Source organism: Bidens hawaiensis, unplaced genomic scaffold (genome assembly GCF_021521415.1).
Source record: "Bidens hawaiensis isolate Kalapana, Puna unplaced genomic scaffold, B.hawaiensis_p1.1 tig00046678_1, whole genome shotgun sequence".
Lineage (NCBI taxonomy): Eukaryota > Viridiplantae > Streptophyta > Magnoliopsida > Asterales > Asteraceae > Bidens > Bidens hawaiensis.
Genome location: NW_027498323.1, coordinates 1 through 26,657, shown reverse-complemented (window position 1 = coordinate 26,657; position 26,657 = coordinate 1). Strand labels below are relative to the sequence as shown.

Here is a 26,657-nt window from a genome sequence, read left to right as displayed (position 1 = left end):
TAAGTTATGTGTAAGACATGTGGGTGTACCGGGTCCCAACCACGCATGTGACAAAAATTATGCAGGAACTTCCATGGGTCCGGTCCAATTCCAACAAAGGAGAACAACATTGTTCTGTGATCGAACTTAAGTAAGGTGAGTCGTATATGAGTGGTAAGCCTTTCGAAGCCCCCTAGCAACCAGCTGCAGTAACAACGTTAATATAAAAGCTAATAAAATTGCTATTATATTATTTAACATGAATTATCTTTCAATTAGTTACTACTTTTCTCTCTTTCAAGCTCCGATTAAGCTTTTCTAGATAATAGAGGTGAAGAAGGTTTTTATTTTGGAGTTTATTTTGTGTGTGTGTAGGTGGGGTGGGGGGGGGGGGGGGTTGAATATATGAATAACATTTGTTGGGTTTTGTGGGATAAAGTTTTAAAAGCCAAAGTTGATGTTGGGTTTGGTTTGTGTTCTCTTATAGACTTCAATCTTTCTTTTTTTGTCTAGATGGTGGTGGAGGTATAATGCACAAGAGGATAGTTTGTGGAGGAAAAATTGGTAAAGCTTTGCATGCTACTCCGAGACCTTGGCCGGCTCTTCCCCGAAATAAAAAAAATTGCTCGGGACTTGGAGAAAAATAATTAATATTGATAAAAGGCTCGTATGAATTTTGATCAAAGAAAGGTAGAAAACTGTCACAAAATCAGATTTTTGTTGGATAATTGGCTTGAAGAAGATCCTTTAAAAGATCTTTCTATAATCTTTTATTGTTAGAAAATGTTAAGTCGTGCTTCGTAGTGAATCGTTGTGTGATTTCGACTGTGGTGTAGTGGCGTGTGTAAGGGTGTACACGAACTGAACTGGACCGGATGAGAGCATGTTCGTGTCTGTCCGTTTACGGTTAAGCTTTTGACGGACAAACAGATGGTTAATGAACACTCTACCGAACATAAATTCATGACTGTGTCTGTCCGTTAAGAAATTGAGTTTGTCCGTGTCCGTCCATGTTTGTCCGTTAATATTGTAAACGGATGTTAACACGCACTAATAGACAAACAAACACATTAACATTAATCGTCACTAATGGATAATCGAACATGTGAACATTAATGGACAACGGACATTAATAGATAAACATAAACGGTTACATATTAATTCCAAACATAAATCCAAACAACTTCACCAACAAATTCGAAATTACACCATATAATATCCAAAATACTTAACGCTTAATATATTAACATAAAGTGGATCACTATAAAAGATATCAGACATATATAGTAATACAAAAGTGTGATTAATAACACTAGAAATTCCATAATTCAATTAAATACTGGATAGATCTAAACACTTACAATACCGGAGGGATGTAACATCCCCAAAATTTCGATCCAAATTTGACAACTTAGAAAAGTTGAGGGATCAAAAATAATATACAAACAAGTCATGAGAAAATATTAAATAAGGAATTATAAGAAAAAATAAGGAAATAAAAATATTTCCTAAGTTAAGTATTCTTATATGAAGGAAAATAATAAAACTCCATCCCACATTGGAAAATGTAAGAAAGTGGAAGCAATCCACTAAGGTATAAATAAGGAAGATGAAATCCATCCCACATAGAAAGTGGTAAAGAAATGAAAGCTCTTTATAAGGAAGATAATTTCCATAGTTATATTCTTTTATGAATATCATGCACCAAGTGGTCCTAGCGGAGGGTGCGTAGCACCCGACGCGCACGGGCTCGGGCTCGGGCTCGGACGAAGGCGAAGGCGAAGGCGAAGGGCGTTGGGCGCAATGTGGCGCTTTGATGGCGCATGACGAAGGCGAAGGCGAAGGGCGTTGGGCGCAATGTGGCGCTTTGATGGCGCACTTCGCACGCTCGCATCGCCGCGAGCCGCTTTAGTATTTTTGGATAACGAGAATTAGACCTAGACATGACAAGCTATCAAAGAAGAGGGACCAAAATGAAAAATAAATATTTAAGGACCCATCGCGCTACGCGATGAGTCCAAGAAGACGGCCATCGCGGTACGCGATGGGCCGTGATGACTCAGAGACACGTGTCGCACTCCGGCGACACGTGGCAGCATACCAGGACACGTGGCAGAATGTGTCAGACCACGTGTCGGTCGCGGTACGCGACGAAGCCAGGAAGAGGACCCATCGCGTACCGCGATGGGATCCAAATTGGGCTATAAATAGGGAGGGCCACGGCTCATTCTCCCTCACACATTTCCACTATCTCTCTAGAAATTACTCTCTCTCTACACCATTTTGTGTGCTGAGTATCATTTGGCGTGCCGAACCTCGTAATCCGTGCTAAAATACCCGGTGTTTTTCTCGAAGTACGTGCACGAACCGGCGACACGTGAACATCACCTTGATTTGCGTGCCAAGGAAGGTGGATCAAGAACGCCTCGAGAAACGTGCATATAAAGTAGAAGTGCTGCCCGTATAAACTTAGGAATATCTAACTCCGAATACCCGTGCGAGGTAAGGGGTTCTGCCTAAGTTATTATTTTATTATTATAAATGGCTTAGACCATAGTTAAGGGTATAGCCCGAACCTTGATTACGAATAATATAACTTTTCTTAAGCAAATGTTATAGTCAAAATAAATATTTCTTATTGACTAGGAAATATAATACAAGAGGTTATAGTTTCTTCTTGAAGAAGAAACTCAGTATAGACGTTTCTTCCTGAAGAAGAAACGTAGCATATAAATGGTGAATAAACAAGAGGACTAAAGGTCCAAATGTTTTATAAAAATAAATGCTTTTTATCAAGGTTAAAGCTATACGAAATAGACTAAAGGTCTAAAGCTAGATCGTTGATCTAGTTATTTATACAAAAAGTTATTCTCGTACTGTAGGTCCGAGGTAACAAAACAAGAAGACAAGAATAAGAAAACAGGAATCAGTATCAGAAACTGATTATAAACAGACAAGGTGAATACGCCCCAAACCTTTTATAATGAGTCAGAATGTTTGCATAGGATTTACGAATCCTTAAAAACTTTGTGTACAATAATAAGAAACGGACACTCTGATTAAGAGTATACATGTGTCTGGATCCAAACATACATGGTGACTCGACATTTCCCCGAGGCCATGCATATCATCAACATGCCTCTGAAGGTCTACGTGATTGTTCTGAGAAATGATATTGTGTATATAATTATTTGTACATGGTACTTAGGGTAATTTGATCCCAATTTAGTTGTGTGCCTAATGAGTAGTCACAAAGGTATTATTGTTGGTTTCACAAAGGTATTGAAAAGAGATTTTAGAGTCAGCGTTATGCACCAGCTTTGTGCTGACGTATTTTCCCACCCATGTTACAGGGAAACAAGAAAGGTTAGAACATACAAGCAAGAAGGAATAGAAGATTGGAGTTATAGTCATTAGATGCTATCTGATGGCTCAGATATTTTATTTTAAAATATTACAAAGAGTTATGTTTTCTAAAGAAATGTATTGTAAACAATGGACGGGTATTTAAATCCGACTTTTTAATAAGTTTTCAAATGTAATAATATTATATTAAAGACTTCCGCTGAAATAAAAACCCGCAACTCTGATTTATTTTCAAAACAGGTACCAACTTGTAGTCACACGCCTAGGCCCTAAAGTGGGGTGTGACAAGGGACGTTATTGGACGGACATTACCGGACGTAATTGGATGAACATTACCAGACGTTCATGAACACTATCGAACGAACTTGGACCTTGTCCGTGTTCGCCCGTTAAGCTTACCGAACAATTTTTTTTGCCCATGTCCAGTTCGTTTATTAAACGGACGAACATAAACAGACTTCTTGCCGAACGGAGGACCAGACGTTCGCTGAACGTCCGGTTCGCTTACAACCCTAGGTGTGTGAGTTGATGGAATTACTCGAAAGACTTTATTATCTCAGATTAAGTGGGGACGGAGACAAATGAATACGAGGCATAATGCTTTGGGTTGTTTTCGACACATCGATGAAGAAGTTGCTATGTAGGGTAGTTTCTCTCAAAAGCGATTGTATTTTAGATTGGTATAATTGGGTCCCCATAAAGGTTAATGTAGTGGCTTTACTTAATCCCCTTCCAACGAGCACTAATTTGATCAAAAGGAAGGTTCTTTTGGGCCCGAGTGTGTGCATATGTTGTAAGGAGTTGGTAGAGTCGATTTATCATTTGTATACTAATTGTTATGTTGATTAAGTGGTGTGGAATAGCGTTTGTACGTGGTTCAGTATTCCCTTGATGCATGTTTCCTCATTTCAAGACATTTTCAACTTCTTCAAACATGTTATGAAAATGGAGTATAAGAGAGAAATGATGCTATCAATAATTATGGTGGCTTGTTGGTATATTTGGAGTACTAAGAACAAGTTGATGTTTGAAAACGAGCCCATTAGGAATAATAACATTCTATGCGATATTAATGTGTTAGGCTATTTGTGAATAATGCATAAGTCAAAGCGTATGAATTTAGATTGATCTAGACAGGAATAAAGTGTATGAATTTAGATTTATCTAAATGAAAATGTTTGACTTTGTAATTATTGTGTTTGATTATTTAATTACCATCACTTATTAGTTCCTCCTCTAAAAAGTCGCAGTTAAAAAGAAAGTGAAATTAAAATAACAAAAACCGAACCAGTCACTTTCTCCAATTTAAACCACAATTTAGATTTGACTTTGAATTTCTCAACTACTTTCTACAAGCGGGAAAACATACCATTTCAAATCCACCACAGCAAGCACTTTCTAGCCGTTTGATCGTCATCTGCACTGCACTGCACTGACTGTAGATTATTATTCAAATTAAGCTTCACTTTCAACATCCTCGTCGTACGTTCTCTTCTACACCTCCCTTCTGCTAAAATTTCAAACCCTAACCCTAAATTTGGTCATTAGCTTTCAGTTATTACTTCAGATTCAGCATCCTCATTTAACGTTCTGGATCTTCAATTGATTTTGAAACCCTAACCCTAATTCGATTGTTAGTTAATGCTGTTTATAGTTGCTGTTGACAGTTGAATTGAAAGATCTAGCTATGGGAGTTGAAAACTATCATGTGATAGAGCTCGTAGGCGAAGGATCCTTCGGTAAAGTGTACAAAGGAAGAAGGAAGTTCACTGGTCAGGTATACGCAGCTTCGGATTAATATTTCTTTTTATTTGTTTTGTTATTATTAATCCGGTAGTAGTCGTACTAGTGTTTATTTGATTGTATCTTTGTAATAGACTGTTGCAATGAAGTTTATTATGAAGCATGGTAAAAGTGAAAAGGATATTCACAATCTGAGACAAGAAATTGAGGTATTAATGTTACTTTATAAATATATATATTTATTATTTATTTAGTTTGTTTCATTTATGTATTGAGATGTAATTCGTTCGACGGCTACTTTTTGCAGATCTTGAGGAAGCTTAAACATGAAAATGTGATTCAGATGTTAGATTCATTTGAGAGTCCACAGGAGTTCTGTGTTGTTACTGAGTTTGCTCAAGTAACTAGCTTTGTCCTTTTTCTCACAACCCTTCTTTCAATTGTTTATTATGCAGTGTTGTAAGATTTAACTTTCTATCGATATTGATTGGATGCATTTTGATACAGGGCGAATTGTTTGAAATTCTTGAAGATGACAAGTGCCTCCCTGAAGATGAGGTGCAAAAGATTACAAAGCAGTTGGTACTTTACCAACCTACCTATTATTTTTTCACAATGCCTTTGCACTGTAACTGTACACTCTCTTTACAGAATGGACTTTAAGTGTTTGAATTAATTTTTTTTATTACACATTCATTAATGCATACAGTTTTATGTTGCTATATTTATTTATAAAATATGTATGGTATCAACATCTTTTAACATGTTTATGCTTTCTGAAAATACTCAGGTGAGAGCTTTGCACTACTTGCATTCCAATCGTATAATTCATCGGGACATGAAGCCACAAAACATTTTGATTTGTGCAGGGGGTATTGTTAAGGTTGGTTCTAAATTCAGAAACGACTTTGTTTAATAACACACACTATATGTGGCATTTTAGTTATTTATATATGTACACATATGTTTCTGATTGCTTGTCAGTAGAAGTCAGCTTCTTTATCTAACATTTACATATTTTTCTAAAGTAATTAACCATAACCATTTCTTTTTCTCTTATGAAACAGCTATGCGATTTTGGGTTTGCACGTGCTATGTCAAATAATACAGTTGTTTTACGTTCTATAAAAGGTACAATTAGCTTTATTACGTTATTTTTATAATCATATTTAGTTTATTAATTAAATAATTATTCATGCATTCTTTTTCTTTCAGGTACACCATTGTACATGGCCCCAGAACTTGTACGCGAACAACCGTACAACCACACGGTTGATCTGTGGTCCCTTGGTGTGATTCTGTAAGTTATCTTTTTCTAAAACTATGTAAATTTCTTCTGAAAGGAAATCTTAGCTTTATGCTGTTTTTCTATGATCATCTTTATTTTTCTTTTTTGAAAACTATACTGGGATATACCCACATCAAAGCTTTAACTTGTAACAATAACAAAGTTTTGACTTGTGTTTTTTATTTGATAAAGCTTAAATGTGTGGTTAGTAGACTAAATGTATTGATTTTTGGTGTCTAAGGCGTAAGTTGATCTGGATTCAGTTCTTTAGTTTGATATGTTTTCAGATATGAATTGTTTGTTGGCCAACCTCCTTTTTACACTAATTCGGTATATGCACTTATCCGACATATCATCAAGGTATTACCCTTTAAACCAAATTTAACCTTAAAGCAAAGTTCTATGATATTCAAGTCATTCTTATGCTACTTCCAGGATCCAGTGAAGTACCCAGAAACCATGAGTGCAAACTTCAAAAGCTTTCTTAGAGGGTTGCTTAATAAGGTACAAGCATAAATCTCTGTAGTTACTTGAATTATGTAATTTGTATGCATGTTTGTTTAATTATGATCAACCTGCAACATTTATAATCATGAGAGCAGGATCCTCATAGCAGGCTGACATGGCCCAAGCTTCTTCATCATCCATTCGTTGCAGAAAATCTTGAAGATGTTGAGGCTAGGGTACTTAACTACTTATCTTATGTTACTCATTTTTAAGTTGGGTTTTTGGGCCTAATCACATAATAATGACATCTTGAGTATGTTAATTGATTACAAGGAGCTTCGTGCCAACACTGCTGCTTCTAGAGGAAGCGATGCTTCAAAAGGGGAACAACATGTACAGACAACTGGTCTGATCTCTGCAAGTCCTGAAGGTATACCTTAACTGAAAAATAACTAAATTATCTAACTGACCTTGGATAAGTGTAACTAAATTAAGAGACATTAATGCAGGTAAAAGCCGACCTCTTACCGCTATGGATGAAAATACTATTGATTTGGGCCGGCACGGTCAACACTCAACTATTGACTGTTCGTCACCACAACCAGAGTCTCAGAGGGTAACAGAAAATGACAATGTACCATCAGGTAAATAACTCAACTCTAGATTGTTTTTATGAATTGCAAGTTCAAAACATAAACTTCACTTTTTTGATATGTTAACTTTATTATGTACTTGCCTGTTTGGGCTTTACAATGATACGCCGAATAGGGATAGAGACAGTAGAGAGAGAAACTAAGAATTCAGTCAACAACTAAGCAATATCATTATTGATTGTTAATACCGCTTAAGTACAGACCGTACCTAACAACCAACCTGTTTACGTTAATACCGCTTAAGTACAGACTGTACCTAACAACCAACTTGTTTACATCTTAGTACAAGCTGACCCTCAACTATTGGCACATATCACACCACTTGTTGATGATATTTGAAAGTTAAGTGAAGTTCATGCTCCAGGATTGCATAATATTAAATATGATTTATTGCTCACAACTTTCAGAGCACACTTGTTGTGATGTTTAACATATAATTGGATTAATTTTTACGATTTGGTTTCAAGGAAACCGCAGAAGGGACCTGAAACTGGACACATTTGCGTCTTACTAAGTTATTCTTATCTTCTAGTAACAAAGAACATAATTAGTTCAAAACAGTTATTTTCGATATGTTTATATAAATATTAAGGTAAAGATGCATGATTGGTTCTGATTTTTTATCAGGTTGCCAGCTACTGGACAAATTGGAAAGTAATTCTCGCAATGCTAAAGGTGCCAAGTTAATTGGCCAAGATAATGAAGCACTATCAGTTATCTTGTTGCCTCTTAAAAATAGGCAGTGCAGGTAAAAAAGATTTAACATACCATGATACCATTACTCATTTGTTTTCTTCACGCTAGCTGTTATCTTACGAGGTTTTATGACCAACAAAATGTCCAGGGATCAAGATATTCTTTCTGCAAACCAGTCCTTGAAAATTCTTTTAAACTTAGTTGCGGCTTGTGCCATCAATTCTCCAGGGATTCTTGATGAAATATTTTGGGAACTTATAGGCTTTACTGCTAATATACTTCGCCTAAAAAAGTCAGATTATAATGACTTACTGGTAAAGGTATGTTTGCTATTTGTTAAGACTTGCAAAATTATCAATTTGGGAACTTATATGCTATTTGTTAATAAGCAACTATTCATGTCTTCATATGTTGAATTTTCAAAATGTCTTCACTTTGTTATTAAGATGTTTGTCATTTACATCTTATGTGCAGTGTTTCTCAGTTATAAAGAAGTTATTAGATAACTGTGGAGGTGGATTGGGAGATTCATACATCAAGCATTGGGTTGCTATGGTGGAGCTTCATACAGAGGTCATACTCTCAACTGGGGACTGAATATATATATATATATGTGTGTGTGTGTGTTCTTTGTATAATTTCTAAGATTTATTTAAATTTCTCAAACTTCTGTATATAGGTTTCTAGTTCTACAGAAGATGCATCCGGAAGACTTCTAAGTGAATCCATTGCCTGCATTACTGTTATAGTATCTCGAGCAGCACAAGGCCTGAAAGCATCTTTGGGATCCAACCGTGTTGACATGGCAATCAATGGTCTTAAAGAGATATTAGATCATGCGAAATCATCAGGAGTATCAGACATTTTGCTTTCACACTTGGTGGCTTGTGGCACAAGCCTAATGTCTGGCTCATCAAATTTGTTACGCCTCGCTTGTGAAGCAAGTAGGGCTATTTGGTCACTGATAGATGCATTTGAGATTCTATCTACAAAGGAAAATGCACATGTCTTTCCATTAAGCTCAATGCATTCCCCCTCGTTGGATCGGCTTAATATTAATGGAGATGATTCTGAACCACTGATTGGTATAGAATCTGAAAAAATAGTTGACGGGGTTACTCGAGGATTTCTCAGATCCAAAGCTTTACAAGTTGCGTTTTATTACTGTCTTCGTCAACGCTTAGAGGCTGCATGGTCTTCTGCTATTCAGGTGATTACTTTCTTATTTTATTTACAGAGTACACACACACACACACACCGAGGCATGTAAACAAACTGAACAAACACGAACGGGGCTCGTTTGTATTCAGTTGTTTTAACTTTAACCAAACAAACGGATGGAAAATAACCCTTAAATGAACAGATTTTCTTGTTCATGTTCATTCGTTAAGAAAATGAATGTGTTCATGTTCGTTTACATTCTAAATGAACGGTTCATGAACACAACAAACATAAACTTATCTAAAACTATTCCCAAAGTAAAGTCTAAAATAGCATGGCCATTTAATCTAATGTTTACAACTTCAACGAATATACAATAAAGGTGTTATATATGAAAATCAAGTTGATTTTAAATTAATAGTAGTAAGAAATAAATTTGAAATGAATTATATATATCAACGGACATAAGTAAACAGATTTAAACAAATGCAAATTAACGCACATAAACAAACAGACAAACGAAAGTAAGTCAGCGGACAGGACATGTGTTCATGGTTGTCCATTTAATTAAATAAACAAAAAGTTGTCTTCATGCTCATCCGTTTATTAAATGGACGAACATAAACAAACTTCCTGCCAAACGGTTCATGAACAGTTCACTGAACGCCCGGTTCACTTACAGGCCTACACACAGGCACAAACCCTTTTGACCTGTTAGAGACACAACTTTACTCAATCTCCCATTACTTGAAGAGTGATGTAATCATGTAATTGTTTTTATTTTTAAATTTCAGATCATTTTAAGGTGTTGTCTGCACAACAGCTCAGTTAGTGGTGTATTATGTGGTCTTCCTAGTTCTTTACCTGTTACAACAGTTGTTAGTGGAGGCGGAGATAATACAATCATTTCAGAGATATTTTCAATATTATCTCTTTGTGCTTCCATTGACAGACCTTCACAAACAGGCGAAACAAACAATCTAAAAACCAAAATATCCAATCCATCTGCTTTAGTGTGCCATTCATGCCTTCTACTTACTGCAGTTGCACAATCTCTAAAGTCAACCGGAAGAAACTCTGCAGTTTTCATGCTGACATCATCAACCAAAAAACAACACTCTCGCCTCTCTGACCTCGCGCATCATTATTCTTTATGTGACAGAATACAAAACTCCCTTCAACCTCATTCCATGTCTGCCATGCTGGCGCTCGCTTCTATTTTGTCACTTGAAAGCAACTCTTCTGTTGAAACATCAATATCTGAAATTGCAGTGCCTTTGATTCCACGAAGCGCCACACTTTGTGGTTATTTAAAGGTTTTAACAGATAATAATAATGGAAACAAGCTCTCGTATTGGCATGGGTTTCGAGACGGCTGTGTCGGTTTGCTGGATTCCAGATTAATGTTTGGTGGGGCTTTAGCAATCCAACAATTATGTGCTAGTGGGATTCCACAAACTCTTATTGATTTGTTGAGAAACAATAATTCAGATCAAAATCAAATTGGACTCTCACCTGTTGGGGTTGTATGGACTGTTTCTTCACTTTGCCAGTGTCTTCCAGGTGGCAGTTCTACTTTTCGTCAGGTGCTGCTTAAACAGGAGCATGTGAAACTTGTGTCTGATTTGATATCAGATGTGCATCTTAAGCTAATTAGATGCTGGGGTGGACCTGGTGGGGGCAAAAATGGAATTAGAGATACAGTTAATTCTGTTATTAATCTTCTTGCATTTCCGTTTGTGGCCGTACAAAATGCAACAAATTCTCCATCTGCTGCTCCTGGTATTGCGACTGCTGCTTCGGTTAACAGTGGTTTTCTATTAAACATGGGGTCTCCTGGTGCTAAAGCTTGTGCTGATGATAAAGAGCTGGTTAAATCAATAGAAGCAAGCATGAAGAAGTATATTCAAGTTCTTTTAGAGGTCAATATTATCTTAATATTTCTGGAACTTATTTCAATTATATAGTGGTTTTCAAATTTCAACTTATTTTGCTTTTGTGTTTTGACTCTGCAGGTAGGGATTCCAGCTCATATAATTCAGTGCTTGAAACATGTGGAGTTAAAGGATACTGCAAGACCTGTTGCATTTGTAGCAAAAATGACTGGTCACGGGCCACTGGTTGTGCAACTTCTTCGCAATGGTTTGTTGAGTCCGAATATGATGAGGCGGTTACTTGATAATTCTTCACCAAGAGAAGTTAAACTGGATGTTTTAATGATAGTTTCGGATGTAGCTCGTATGCATAAGGTTAGAGTTGTTTACTAGTTATGTGAACATTTTTGGTAAATGATTGTTAATACTTTTTATAAAAATGTTTTTGTGTAGGATTTTTATGAGCACATAAAGGGAGCAGACATCTTAGAACAACTGAAAGGGTTCCTTTCTCATGAAGATCCCAATATACGGGCCAAGGCTTGCAGTGCCCTAGGAAACATGTGCCGGCATAACTCCTACTTTTATGGCTTGCTGGTATGTATCAACCACCATTTGCTTACATAAATATATCTACTACAATTACATGCTGGCTCTAAACAAGCCGATTCGAGCCAGGATGAGTTTGGTTCCGGCTCGTTTACAAGCCGAGCCGGCTCAGCTCGTTTTTAATGAGCTGTAAAGTTGAGCTCGGCTCGTTGAACTGGGTCGTATGTTTTAAAATTTTTTAAAACTTTTTATATTTCACGAGCGCACACACACATACACACACATATATATTAGATTTTAAAAAAATTCTCATGATTCCTCCTTTATATAAGAGGGTTTAAAAGAAAACCATTATGAGATAACCCAGAAAAGTACTATAAACCATTCATTTTTTCCAATAATTTTAATTATAATGTTAGTATTGTAAAAAATTTGTAGTTCATGAAATTTCATATATGTGTCTCATACGAGGGCCGGGGTACGACAATGTGACATAAATGTATATCCCGAACTAAATATAGCTTTTTGTGTTTTTTTTGGTAAAGATTAATGAGATCTAAGAATATTTTTTTTGTAAGTGGTTTTTCCGAAGTTTTCTAGTATTTTTAAGTTTTCTGATGACTTCCCGCCCCCACTCTCCATATATAAGCTAAAACTAATTTGTAACATACACATAGTGCAATATTTATAAACTACATAATTCATAATTTATATGTATTAAAATTTGGGCATTACTTTTAAACGAGCCAGATGAGAATTTTCAATATTAAAAAAGTTTTCAATATATTTTATTTTTTCATTAAATTTGTCATGTCATATGTGTGTGTGTGTGCGTGCGTGCGTGCATGCACATTAATTTGGGTTTTATTCTAAACAAGCCAACTACCGAGCAAGCCAAGCCAACGCTCGGGCTTGTTTACAAACGAGTAGATTTTGAGCGAGCTGTGAGCTTTTTATGTGGCTCTAATTACAAGACGGGTCTAGAATTAGCAACTGCCGACCAGAATCATCACTTTTCTTCATTGTCTTATAGGCAAAGCATAATATTGTCAGTCTGTTGGTTGATCGCTGCTCTGATGGGGACAAGCGCACCCGTAAATTTGCTTGTTTTGCGGTGAGACACCATTTTATCTTTTTAACTACAATATGCATGTTTATGCTGAATCATCACCTGCCTGACTTCTGTTCATTAAACAGATCGGTAACGCAGCATATCACAACGACTTCTTTTATGAAGAGCTGAGAAGATGCATCCCTCAACTAGCAAACTTGCTACTTTCTGAAGAAGACAAAACAAAAGCAAATGCATCTGGTGCTCTTAGCAATCTTGTTAGAAATTCCAACAAACTTTGTCAAGATATGGTTTCTAAAGGGGCAATGCAGGTTTGTACTTATGGATTATAAAAAAAGTTTAATATTAGTATTACAAATTTACAATATGGTTGTTGACTATATTCATGGGTTTTGCAGGCTTTGTTGAAGTTAGTGGAAGATTGTTCTGTTATTATCCCCAACCCAAGCCGGAAAGATGCTATTACCGAGTCACCTTTAAAAATAGCTCTTTTTGCGTTGTATAAGATGTGCACACACTTGCCCTGTAGACAGTTTCTGCGCTCTTCTGATCGGTACCCGGTGCTTGGAAAACTTCGGGAGTCGGGAGACGAAACGATTGCTGAATATGCTTCTGCCATTCTCAAAAAAACCGCTCAACCGTGATGGTATTTTGTTTGTTTTTTTACATCTTTGCTTGTTTGTTTTAATGCTTTTGTTGATTAACCTTTGTGTGGCACAGGGAGCATGGCATACTCAATTGAACCACTCACTGTATGTTAAATGTTACTAGTTTTTTGAATTATATTTCAACACTGTTGAATGGGATCAAGAATTTGTAGATTAAGGAGGGGAAGGTTGTTAGGAGTAAATAAGCATTTTTGTACTACAATATGCATACAATGTACCATTGTGTATTTCCTTGTTTGAATTTTATTGGTTAAAAGCATTGTGCATCTGGGTTGTTTCTATGTTTTATAAAAGCACGCCCTCGTGCATCTGGGCGGTCAAGTTCTTACGTTTGCAGTAACTGAGGTGAGGGGTGTACATGGGGTGCATACATTTGAATATCTGTTAAATAAGATTAGTAACATGTTTTAAGTTAGTGTAATGGATTTGCAAAAGATTAACATTTACAGAATCTTTGATACACATGTGCAAGTTAGTGATTAGGTTGACTTAAAAAAGTTTAATAAAACATGATATAGTGATATACAGAATCTTTGATACACAAGTGCAAGTTGTTTTGTTACATTGTTCATAAGCCAATTATTTTATTCTCAACTTTATTCCTTGCAAAATTTAAGTTTTAAGCTACTAGTTAGAGTTGATCAAAAAAAACGGTTCCTGGAACCGAACCGGTGGACCCGAACTGGAACCGAACCGGTTCCTACCCGTTTTTGGTAGGAACCGGACCCTATCTGATTCAACCCGATGATCCGTGACCGGTTCTTGCGTTTCTGAGTGGGGGCGGGTAGGAACCGGAACCGAACCGGAACCGGTTAGGAACCGGTTCTAGCCGTTGGATCGATTAAGCCGCTGGAAATCGTTTTTTTGGCCGTTTTTTGACCGTTGGGGTCAAAAATAGCCGTTTTTTGGCTCCCCCAAGCACCCCACTACTAGTATAAATAGGTATTTGGTGTCATGGGTTCATCACAACACTCAAAACGCAAACCCGAAAGCAAAAAAATACAAAAAAACGCTATTACAACGTTTTGAGTTCTCTAATCTCTTGTTTTCTCTTCTTCTATATTCATATTTGTTGTTATGGCTGCCTCACAATCATCGGTTTGTCAAGGTTCCAACGCCGAACCAAGTTTCGTTCGTATTGTACCTCATAATCGTAATCAAGAGATTTGGTGCAATTGGGATTTGGTTGAATTGAGTGACCATTCATTGAAGGCTCGGTGCAAGTTTTGTGGGGTTTATTTAAACCCACTTTCAAATTCAAATTTGAAGAAACACATCGAAAAACCGTATTGCAAGGCGTTGAAAAAGAACGTCGATTCGCAACAAACGCAAATGGATAGTGAAGGCGGAATATTTACATACCAAATTGATCGAGTTCAAGATCGTATGGCGAAGTTTGTGATTCAAGAAGCTTTGCCGTTTAGCCACTTCGACAACCCTCGCTTAACCGCCATGATTCGAGATACGTTTCAACCACAATACACTCACGTAAGTCGTCATACTCTTAAACAGAAGGCCAAAGAGGTACTAATTGCATATTTTGAAATTATAAATACGGGAATAAACTTAACTAGTGATGTTTGGTCGGCTCCACATGGTCTACCCGAATCTTATCTTTGTGTCACCGCTCATTGGGTAGACCCGTCATCGTGGGAAATGATGAAACGCACCATTGCTTTCGAACTCTTTGAGCATCCACCTACGGGAGATAATTTGTTTGCAATTTTAGATTATGTTATAAAAACTTATAAACTAGAAAATAAAATATTTTCAATGGCATTTGATAACGCGTCGAATAATACATTGGCGGTTGATAAATTAAAATTAAAATATACGCCAATTTGCAATGGTGTATTTTTTCACTCAAGGTGTGTTGCACATATCATTAATTTAATCGTGCAAGACGGACTTGCTTCGGATGAGGTTACATCGGTTATAAACGATTTTAGACTAATGCTACATGAAGTTTTTAAGAAAAGTAAAAAAAGACAAATGGATTATAGAAAATTTTGTAAAGATACGGGAAGAAAAGCTTTGGGAGCTAATTGGGATGTACCTCATCGATGGAATTCCACTTGCACAATGTTTCAAAGTGCTTTGGAACAAAGAGAAACTTTACAAATGTTTCATTCTAGTCTTGCCGAGAATGATTTGGCAATCCCCTTTTCAAATGAGAAATGGGAAATTATCAATGACTTATCGACTTTTCTTGAAGTTTTTAAAACATCAACTACGAAACTATCGGGAACGTATTATCCGACAAGTCCCTTGGTTCTTTCGGAGTTATTTTTAATGGTTAACAATCTTAAAGAATTTGAAAATAAAAGTCCAATGTTTTCAAACATCATATTACCAATGAAGTTTAAATTAAAAAAATACTTTCTTGAATTGCCACCGGTTTTTACTTGCGCCGCCGCTTTAAACCCAATGTTAAATGTTACGGGGGTTGAATGTGTGATAGACGAAATTTTTTCAGCCTTAGATATGCATGAAATTGACCTAAACTTTTCAACAGAGGCAAAAAATTATTTTAACTTGAATTTTAAATTTATGTATGACTTTTATTTAAATAAATATGGGTCAAACATACACATGCCTATGCCGGGGGGGTCTTCATCAAGTTCAAGTGCTACTAGAGTACGAGATCCCATGATTAGCCCTATGAACACCGTTCGCAACGTAATGGCTAAAAAACAAAGGGGTAACACCCCTTCAAGCGAACTAGGAAGGTATAGTGCAAATGATTACTCTACCGGTTTATCCGAAGAGTAATATGGCACTTTTGATGTTTTGGCTTGGTGGAAGGTAAAGGAAACCGAGTTTCCGATTCTTGCCACCATGGCCCGTGATTTACTAACCGTCCAAGCTTCTACGGTAGCTTCGGAATCCGCTTTTTCTCTTAGTGGCAGGGTAATATCGGTGAGAAGAACAAGACTAAATTCGGAGTCGGTGGAGATGTGCATTTGCTTAAAGGATCACTTGGACTCAATCGATCGTATTCAACACGTAACCACTCTCGAAGATGAAACACCACTTGATGTTCGAGTGCACGACGAACAAGAAGACATTTCTACAAGTAATTCCGAGGAAGAAGTCGCCGCTCAATAATTACGACGAACAAGAAGACTTTTCTAGAAATAATATGTCACAACTTTATATTTATAAGTTTAATGTTTTGTTAGTTTGTTTTTGAAGATTTTAAAACATGTAACCTTTTTTTTTGAACTTCTTAAAGTAAATAAAATGAATTTTATGTTAATTGTTTTGTTTATTTTTCATGCTATACAAATACGAATCGTAGTTTAGAATCCAAATCGCAATCGAAAAACGAAAAAAAAAAAAAAAATTTTTACACTGTAACCGGTTACAGTGTAGGAACCGGTTTAGGAACCGGTAAGAACCGGTTAGATAGGTTAGGGGTCCGAGGGTGGGAGAACCGCTAGGTTCCCTAACCGGTTCGAGCCTGTAACCGGTTTAAAAGGGGGTTTTGAATATAGGAACCGGTTAGGAACCGGTTCCGGTTCCTTGTCCCAAACCGTTTTGAACATCTCTACTACTAGTTATCTAGCTCGTGCTTAGTGGTTAGAAATTTTAATAAGTTTAGAAAGTTATACAAAAATAAGAATGTAATTCATGTGAAAATCGAAGTTCATTTCATCGTGTTTAAACACCAAGATTTTCTTTTATAAGTATCAAATCATCACAATGTTTAAATTGAAACGAATTAACTATTCAAGAAAGGGTGCGCTAGTTTACATGTAGAACAATTAATAGTTATTAGTTACATCAGCTATAAGTTCGTCGGTAAAAAAAATACCCAGCATAAACGCGTTCAGCGTTAACTCAGTTACTACCGGAGATTGACGTGTTAGAAGTAACTAGGTTATTGCTGATGCAAACACACTATGACTGCTAACATCTAGGTTATCGTCGATTGATTATTCAAGAATTAAAATTGAAGAGATGAGGGCATTGCTTGAAAGTTGAAACTAAAGACCTAGGAGGAACATATTAAGATTAAGGGGATAATGTATGATGTAATCTGCAATCTGCATGTTTACATTTGAAAGAGATTACTCCATAAAATATTAATCAACTTTGAAAGTTGTTCTAATTAGGTCACTGATAAAACTTTTGTTTCAATCAGGTTATTGAACTTTTATTTTTGTTCAGATCCTAGATATTTTACCTGGATAGTAGGTAATCTAGGTTTTTTTTAAAAAAACCCTAAAAAAAATTCAAAAAAATTAATAAAAAATCAAAATATAAAAAAACAAAAAAAGTAAAAAAAACCTAAAACGTTACGTCCGTTGTCCTCGTTCAACAAAAAAAAAAAAAAAAAAAAACCGATCCGAAACCCGTTTTGACCTTTCCGACCTGGACCCATTCCGACCCGGACCCGTTCCGACCCGAACTTGTTCACCCTAACCCGTTCCGACCCGAACCAAAACAACCCATTTTAGTCAAAACGTGCTGCAACAAGCTGTTAAGTGCTGAAACGAACTGAAAAATCGCTTAAACGAGCTGTTAGGTGCTGAAACGAACTGAAAACTCGCCTAAACGAGCTGCTAGGTGCTGAAACAAAATAAAAAAATCGCTTAAACGAGCTGAAAATCGCTTAAACGAGCTTTTGCTGTTAAAATGAGCTGTAATGTGTTGAAAACGCACTGATTCGTTGGTCCAAAAAAAACTGACCCGACACCTGTTTTTACTCGTTCTGTCCTTGACTCGTTCTAACCCGAACCTGTTGACCCTAATCCGTTCCGACCCGAACCAAAACAACCATTTTTTGAAATGAACTGAAAAATCGCTTAAACGAGCTTGTTAGGTGCTGAAACGAACTGAAAACTCGCCTAAACGAGCTGTTAGGTGCTGAAACGAACTAAAAAATCGCTTAAACGAGCTGAAAAAATCGCTTAAACGAGCTTTTGCTGTTAAAATGAGCTGTAATGTGTTGAAAACGCACTGATTCGTTGGTCCAAAAAAAACTGACCCGAAACCCGTTTTTACTCGTTCCATCCTTGACTCTTTCTAACCCGAACCTGTTGACCCTAATCCGTTCCGACCCGAACCAAAACAACCATTTTTTTAATTAACCTGTTTCGACCCTAACCCGTTCCGACCCATGACCCGTTTCGACCCAACCCAAGCCATTTGCCACCTCTAAATTAACAATATAATTAAAAGGATTGTAATTTATTGCAATTTCCTAAAAAAATAAACATTTTTGCATTTTTTTTTTTCAATTTATGCATTTTTTTTTCAATTTTTGCAATTTATTGCAATTTTCCGAACTTTTTTTGCAAATTTTCAGAATTTTAAAACTATATTTCGCATTTTTACTAATTTTCGCAACATTTAAAAGTTATTATTTTCAATTTTTGCATTTTCTTTTCAATTTTTGCAATTTATTGCAATTTTTCAAACTTTTTTTGCAAATTTTTAGAATTTTGAAACTATATTTCGCATTTTTACTAATTTTCGCAATCTTTAAAAGTTATTATTTTTAATTTTTGGATTATTTTTCAATTTTTGCAATTTATTGCAATTTTCCGAACTTTTTTGCAAATTTTCAGAATTTTAAAACTATATTTCGCATTTTTACTAATTTTTGCAATCTTTAAAAGTTATTATGCAAAGTAAAAATATTGAAAAATAAAAAAAAACCTTGATTACCTGCTATCCAGGTAAAATATCTAGGATTGAAACAAAAATGAAAGTTTAATAACATAATTGGAACAAAAGTTTTTATCAGTAACCTGAATGAAACAACTTTCAAAGTTGGTTACTATTTTATGAAGTAATCCCCATTTAAAATGGTTAAATACAACATATAAAACAAGAAGTCAAGGGGCTGAAATGGGTCACATGAGAAAGTTGGTGTCCCATATAAAACCAAAATAAAAAGATTGTTTCTTATTTGGTTTTTCATTAGTAGTAACAACATAACATGTTACTACTTTATTTAGTATAAACTAGATTTCCTTCTTCGTATTATTACGAGGTTGTTTTACATTGTTCTTTTATAAGATTTATAATTTTTTTTTGGGTTTTATTTTTTTTATTGTAAGAAAGTTAATAATATAATTAGTATTTGATGATGAAATGAATTCACAAATAAATGAGATATTATAATCCGATTTAAAAGCTATCTGAGTTTGATAAGACTCATGACCGCTTATTTAAGATCCATAATTATCATGTTTTTGGAATGGCCATCACAAATTTTTTGTTTGAAATAATAGTTGAAACATCACCATTGACTATTTACATAAAACTGCGGGTGTTAATTAAGTTTGCTCAATCTATAATATTTCTAACAGTGGTTCGTATTTGAAAATTTTATATAATGTTAAAAAACCCATAAACTGTTTACCCAAATGAAATGAAGGAAACCATTGGGATTGAGAGAACGTTACAAAGTGTAACGTCGTCTAAATGCTTAATTCCGATACCACATATTATTAAAACATACAAATAATAATGATAAAAAAACATAAAAGGCATGTGTGTCCACGTCATGACATTATCTATCAAATAGGAGAATGAGTGGTTACCTCAACACTGCATGGATTCTCAGTAGACCCCACCCAGCATCTGCATATGGAAATTCAGAAACCCAAAATCAGAGTCTTATTATTTTCAAACACAACAATTCTCATCACCACATAATAATAATAATAATAATATTGATTGAAACTAGGCTCTCTATCATATCACCAACCAAGTGAAGTGGTGATGAGTTTGTGGAACAACGAAGGATTAAACAACCATTGTTAACAAAGCAATGTTTATGGAAGAATGGCCATCACAAATATCTCATTAACATCATCATCATCATCATCAACTTACAGACATCCCTCAACATCTCTCACTTGCAGTCTAAATCCTTCTTCACGAAGGTCTTCAGTTTTTCTTCCTCACACCACTGGACCTTCTTATAATCCTCTTGTCTATCAGGTGAATTATTATTATTAATTTATTAGTATAATGTGACATGATTTTAGATAAAGGTGAATAATAATGTGGTAAATTGGTTGCCAATTTGTCTTGGCTCAGTTGTTGTTTGGCCCAACACAAGAATTAGGGGTTGTTAATTTACAAAGTTAGGGTTCTTACTTGCTAGGATTTAGCAAGAGAGACGTGTAATCAAGGTTTTTTGAGTTATATTCCTTGATAACTAGAAAAGTGCTCACATACATAGAACACTACCATTCTCAAATTATAGAAAACAAAATGCCCGTTTTTATGGTGTATTTTCTTTTAAAAACAAATATTAATGTCGTTTAAAATTAGTCATGAGGTAAGTTGGTTTAAAATTGAAGTTAATATTTGGGTAAAAGTCTAGTATTCTTTAAACTAACCAAAAGTTGGGTAACGATGAAGGGTTAAAATTGAAAGTACGTACATAAAAGACTATTTTGCTCCCTTAAACTATTGACCACATGATTAGCTATTGTACATAAAACGTTCACAAAACATGTACCTTAAGATGCCATTGGGTTCCGCATTATAAGAGGCTACATTGAGGGGCGATTTTTGACACATGACGCCACGTTAGGGTGTAGTGATTTGTAACCCAAAATCGCCCGAATAATAATATAATAATATTAGATTTCCAAGTTGAATGGCGACATTGAAGTAATATAATAATTGTGTGAGGGCGACGTTGGGGCAATTTCCGCCCAAATTTGCCCAATACACATAGCCTAATATAATGTAAATAATATTGGGAGTTGTCCAATTTTCAGGTTGTGTGTGTGTGTTTTCATTTCTTGTTTATCAATTCGTTCTTGAATTTAGACCTAACTTTGCTGCAATCATTAGGCTGTGAAGCTTCTAGGGCCTCCTGCAACATTTGATGCCTCAAAACTTGAAGTAATATTTAAAGGAGATGAGAAGGATCAGTACACAAGAATTGTTCCAAGGACTTATAATCTTTCTCATTGTGACTTCACTGCTAACCTCACATTAACCATCTCAAATCTTATTGATCATGACCAGGTGACTATTGCTTCCACACACACACACACAGGGTTGTTAATGAACCGAACTTCGTTTAGCTTTTATTGGACAAGTGAACAACATCTAACCAAACAGAATTTCTTGTTCATGTTCGTTCATTAAGGAAACGAACTTGTTCCTGAACGGTTAACAAACATAAACAATGCTTTATTTGATTAGGCGACTGGTCATGGTTCTCGGTCTGGCTACCAAGTTTGTGGTGGTGTATTTTTTAACATTTGTATACATATGTTAATTTACATATAAATCAATCACATTATACCCAAATTAATCACATGTAATGACACCATAGTTAGTAAGGGTTAGTTTCATTACAGAGCTCCAAAAAACTTAAGAACTCTGAGAACTCTTAATAACCAACTATTTATTTTGAAATTCTTTTATATATTATTACTGTTAGAGAGTAGTTTTATCATATTTTTAAAATAATTTTTTGATTACATATGTAAATCACAAGTTTACACATGTGTAAGATTATGTAATAACAAATTTACATGTGTGTAAAAAAACATAGATATGTGTAAAAACTAATTTTCATAATTGTATTTGTAAATTGTCGAAACATGAAATGAATCTGACCTGATCCATGACGATGTTTCCACGGATTTCGAGATGAACGAACCACATCTTGATCTTCTTCTCCGGTTGCTTGAGATCTGCAATGGCCTTTTGGGGGTGTGGATGTGACTGCTAAGAAATCTCAAGGATCTCTTGTTTACAGACACAAAAATGATATGATGGCAGCTCTTACTGAGCATCCTGCTTTAATAAGGAGGTGGAGACCTCCTTATATAGAGAGCCTCATGGCCACCATCATGGTACCCTAATGGGCCTAGCCCAGTTAGGGTTACCTCCACAAAACCCCCTCAGCCCAATAACATTGTATTAGTCCATATAATAAAATAAGCCAAACATAATAAATTTAGGGTCGTAAAACCGGGTTTAGTACCATACCCCTACATGGGCATGTTGGATTATGGTACTAAACCCGGTTTTACGACCATAAATTTATTATGTTTGGCTTATTTTATTATATGGACTAATACAATGTTATTGGGCTGAGGGGGTTTTGTGGAGGTAACCCTAACTGGGCTAGGCCCATTAGGGTACCATGATGGTGGCCATGAGGCTCTCTATATAAGGAGGTCTCCACCTCCTTATTAAAGCAGGATGCTCAGTAAGAGCTGCCATCATATCATTTTTGTGTCTGTAAACAAGAGGTCCTTGAGATTTCTTAGCAGTCACATCCACACCCCCAAAAGGCCATTGCAGATCTCAAGCAACCGGAGAAGAAGATCAAGACGTGGTTCGTTCATCTCGAAATCCGTGGAAACATCGTTATGGATCAGGTCAGATTCATTTCATGTTTCGACATTGGCGCCATCCGTGGGAGGGCAACGAACTACCCTTCGATTTTCGTCTCGGTTCTCAGATCTCTCCCAAGAAAAACCCAGATCTGGAAGTTTACAGAAAGAGGCTTCAAGACTTGTTCTATTAAAGCTCAAAAAGATCCATAGATCTAAAAGAGGCTTCCAGATCTGTGCAAAAATGAAGCTGAAAAGGATTTGTAGATCCAAAAAAGAACTACCTGATTCGGATGATCAAGCCTCCGGATCTGTGATGGTTTTAAATTCTCTTCGCTCCGAGCTTCAGATCTATCTAGATCTGATTTACAGATCTAGATCTGGATTACAGACCTGGATTTTAGGTTTAAAATTACAGTCTAGATTACGGAGACTTTCGCCGCCATGCACGCGCGCCCGCGAATTCTCACTCCGCGGAAACCACCATGTGGGTTTTGCGCAAAAGACCGCCACCATGTGGGTTTTGCGCAGAAGACTGCCACCATGCATGCTCGCCAGCGGGTCACCATTCCGCCGACATGCGTGAGCGCCCGTGGAAACCACCGCGGAAACCACCATGTGGGTTTTGCGCAAAAGACCCGCCGCCATGCATGCCCACGCAACTCTCCGCCATGCATGCGCGCCCGCGAGTCACAACTCCGCCGCCGTGCATGCGCACTACCAAGGATCAAGCTTCGCCACCATGCATGCACGCCCGCGAGTCACGACTCCGCCGCCATGCATGTGCAAGCCTGATTTTGATTTTTGCATACATGTTTCACACTTCCTTTTATTAATTTGAGCAATATGACAACATTATATTGACATCAAACTAAAAATAAAACGAAGTAAAACATACATGCGCGAGCTTCAAGCTCAGACGCGTTGACGAGTTTTAACTCTAAAACGTCAGGGCCTTAGCCCAATAATATGAGCCTTAGCTCATAAAGTCCAGCGCGCCGCCATGCATACGCGCCCGCGAGTCACGACTCCGCCGCCATGCATGTGCAAGCCTGATTTTGATTTTTGCATACATGTTTCACACTTCCTTTTATTAATTTGAGCAATATGACAACATTATATTGACATCAAACTAAAAATAAAACGAAGTAAAACATACATGCGCGAGCTTCAAGCTCAGACGCGTTGACGAGTTTTAACTCTAAAACGTCAGGGCCTTAGCCCAATAATATGAGCCTTAGCTCATAAAGTCCAGCGCGCCCGCCATGCATACGCGCCCGCGAGTCACGACTCCGCCGCCATGCATGTGCAAGCCTGATTTTGATTTTTGCATACATGTTTCACACTTCCTTTTATTAATTTGAGCAATATGACAACATTATATTGACATCAAACTAAAAATAAAACGAAGTAAAACATACATGCGCGAGCTTCAAGCTCAGACGCGTTGACGAGTTTTAACTCTAAAACGTCAGGGCCTTAGCCCAATAATATGAGCCTTAGCTCATAAAGTCCAGCGCGCCCGCCATGCATACGCGCCCGCGAGTCACGACTCCGCCGCCATGCATGTGCAAGCCTGATTTTGATTTTTGCATACATGTTTCACACTTCCTTTTATTAATTTGAGCAATATGACAACATTATATTGACATCAAACTAAAAATAAAACGAAGTAAAACATACATGCGCGAGCTTCAAGCTCAGACGCGTTGACGAGTTTTAACTCTAAAACGTCAGGGCCTTAGCCCAATAATATGAGCCTTAGCTCATAAAGTCCAGCGCGCCCCCGCCATGCATACGCGCCCGCGAGTCACGACTCCGCCGCCATGCATGTGCAAGCCTGATTTTGATTTTTGCATACATGTTTCACACTTCCTTTTATTAATTTGAGCAATATGACAACATTATATTGACATCAAACTAAAAATAAAACGAAGTAAAACATACATGCGCGAGCTTCAAGCTCAGACGCGTTGACGAGTTTTAACTCTAAAACGTCAGGGCCTTAGCCCAATAATATGAGCCTTAGCTCATAAAGTCCAGCGCTCCCGCCATGCATACGCGCCCGCGAGTCACGACTCCGCCGCCATGCATGTGCAAGCCTGATTTTGATTTTTGCATACATGTTTCACACTTCCTTTTATTAATTTGAGCAATATGACAACATTATATTGACATCAAACTAAAAATAAAACGAAGTAAAACATACATGCGCGAGCTTCAAGCTCAGACGCGTTGACGAGTTTTAACTCTAAAACGTCAGGGCCTTAGCCCAATAATATGAGCCTTAGCTCATAAAGTCCAGCGCGCCCGCCATGCATACGCGCCCGCGAGTCACGACTCCGCCGCCATGCATGTGCAAGCCTGATTTTGATTTTTGCATACATGTTTCACACTTCCTTTTATTAATTTGAGCAATATGACAACATTATATTGACATCAAACTAAAAATAAAACGAAGTAAAACATACATGCGCGAGCTTCAAGCTCAGACGTGTTGACGAGTTTTTACTCTAAAACGTCAGGGCCTTAGCCCAATAATATGAGCCTTAGCTCAAACTACTCATAGCATCCATCCCACGTATTGCGTAGCTGGACCATAACATACCTAAGCACAACTAAGGCAAAGCACATGCCAAAACATGGTGGTTGAGGTTTCAGGTCGGGGCCGCGCATTGGATTATAATGGATATAGGCAGAGTAACACATACTGACACGTAAAGGCTAAAAAACTCATTCATAATTCCCTATAATAAATGCACGATAACGTCGCGCAAAAGAGGAATAACGAAATGCCAAGGCGCGTGTCAGAATATTCAAAATATCGCAAAATAGCTCGAAATATGACAACTATGAAGGGGTACTTAGTAATTTCCTTACAACCTTGTTCAAATTTCAATGTGTAAGCATACCTTATATTCAACAAGCACACGCGCGCGCCATCGCGCATGCGCCACCATGGTTCGATGTACCGCCATCACGCATGCGCCACCGCGATTCAATACATCGCCATGAAGCAGCAGCGCGTCACCACGGATCACGATGCGTCGTCACGGTTCAATAATCCGCCACCAAACATGCGCACAGTCGCGGATTAACATTCCGTCGACATTCATTTGCGCTACGACAAGTGAACCTCGCCACCGCGTAAGGTCATTGCGCCACCACGCGTACACGCCACCGCGGATAACCATCTGGCCGCCATGGTGCATCCCACCATGCATGAGTGCCACCGCTATGAAGCAGCAGCGCGCCATCACACATGCGCGCTGGCGCCGAGCACCGCACCACCGCGATCCAACACCAACCAACCACGTGCATTGACGATTCGTTTTAACCAAAGAGATGGAATTGCGCGCAATGCGCGTGCAAGAAAAGAAAAAGAAAAAACAAGCCCTATTGAAAAAGCAAACTAGTCTAATATCTATCTTATCTCGCTCGCGCGAGACAAGACACATTAGACTGGGGGGCTTGAAGGGGGTATGCACCCGCCTTAACATCGAGCGGGGCGGGTCAACCCACAAAATATAGACGAGGCTTAAAATAGGATGTCATGAAGACACAAAGCCAAAACCTATGCGCGTGGCGCATATCACATGCTCACGCATATCATATGTTCACGCATCACATGTGCTCACGCATCACGTATGCTCACGCATATCACATGTGCTCACGCATCACATGTGCTCACGCATCACGTATGCTCACGCATATCACATCTGCGCATGGCGCATATCACATGCTCACGCATATCACATCTGCGCGTGAGAATAAAGGAGACCTTGCGCAGGCCGCGCGTAAGCGACACAACAAATGAGGAACAGTCTAATCC

The 26,657-nt window shown here is 37.3% G+C and overlaps 1 protein-coding gene across 2 annotated transcripts; it reads left to right on the top strand.

Annotated features, from left to right (window-relative positions):
- The first annotated feature begins 4,711 nt into the window (after nt 1-4,711).
- On the top strand, nt 4,712-13,917 carry LOC143596541 (serine/threonine-protein kinase TIO-like). Of its 2 annotated transcripts, none has more exons than XM_077075295.1 (24): nt 4,712-4,827; nt 5,000-5,122; nt 5,223-5,297; nt 5,396-5,488; nt 5,596-5,670; nt 5,879-5,971; nt 6,156-6,219; nt 6,304-6,388; nt 6,664-6,736; nt 6,812-6,880; nt 6,979-7,059; nt 7,157-7,253; nt 7,333-7,467; nt 8,104-8,224; nt 8,321-8,492; nt 8,647-8,745; nt 8,852-9,382; nt 10,128-11,255; nt 11,349-11,582; nt 11,661-11,804; nt 12,790-12,870; nt 12,954-13,139; nt 13,227-13,474; nt 13,549-13,917. In XM_077075295.1, exons 2-23 carry the CDS (start codon nt 5,033-5,035, stop codon nt 13,470-13,472), a joined length of 3,972 nt encoding a protein of 1,323 aa, XP_076931410.1. In that variant the 5' UTR covers nt 4,712-4,827; nt 5,000-5,032; the 3' UTR covers nt 13,473-13,474; nt 13,549-13,917. The 2 variants fall into 2 exon arrangements, with proteins under 2 accessions (XP_076931410.1, XP_076931409.1); XM_077075294.1 differs by having other exon boundaries at nt 4,729-4,827; nt 5,013-5,122.
- The last annotated feature ends 12,740 nt before the right edge of the window (nt 13,918-26,657 follow it).

What these genes read in the sequence shown, in the direction of transcription:
- LOC143596541 (XM_077075295.1), top strand. Translation starts at nt 5,033, where the DNA reads ATGGGAGTTGAAAACTATCATGTGATAGAGCTCGTAGGCGAAGGATCC. An exon ending in GTGCAGGGGGTATTGTTAAG is followed by an intron (nt 5,972 to 6,155) that starts GTTGGTTCTAAA and finishes CTTATGAAACAG; the next exon opens with CTATGCGATTTTGGGTTTGC. An exon ending in ATGTAGCTCGTATGCATAAG is followed by an intron (nt 11,583 to 11,660) that starts GTTAGAGTTGTT and finishes GTTTTTGTGTAG; the next exon opens with GATTTTTATGAGCACATAAA.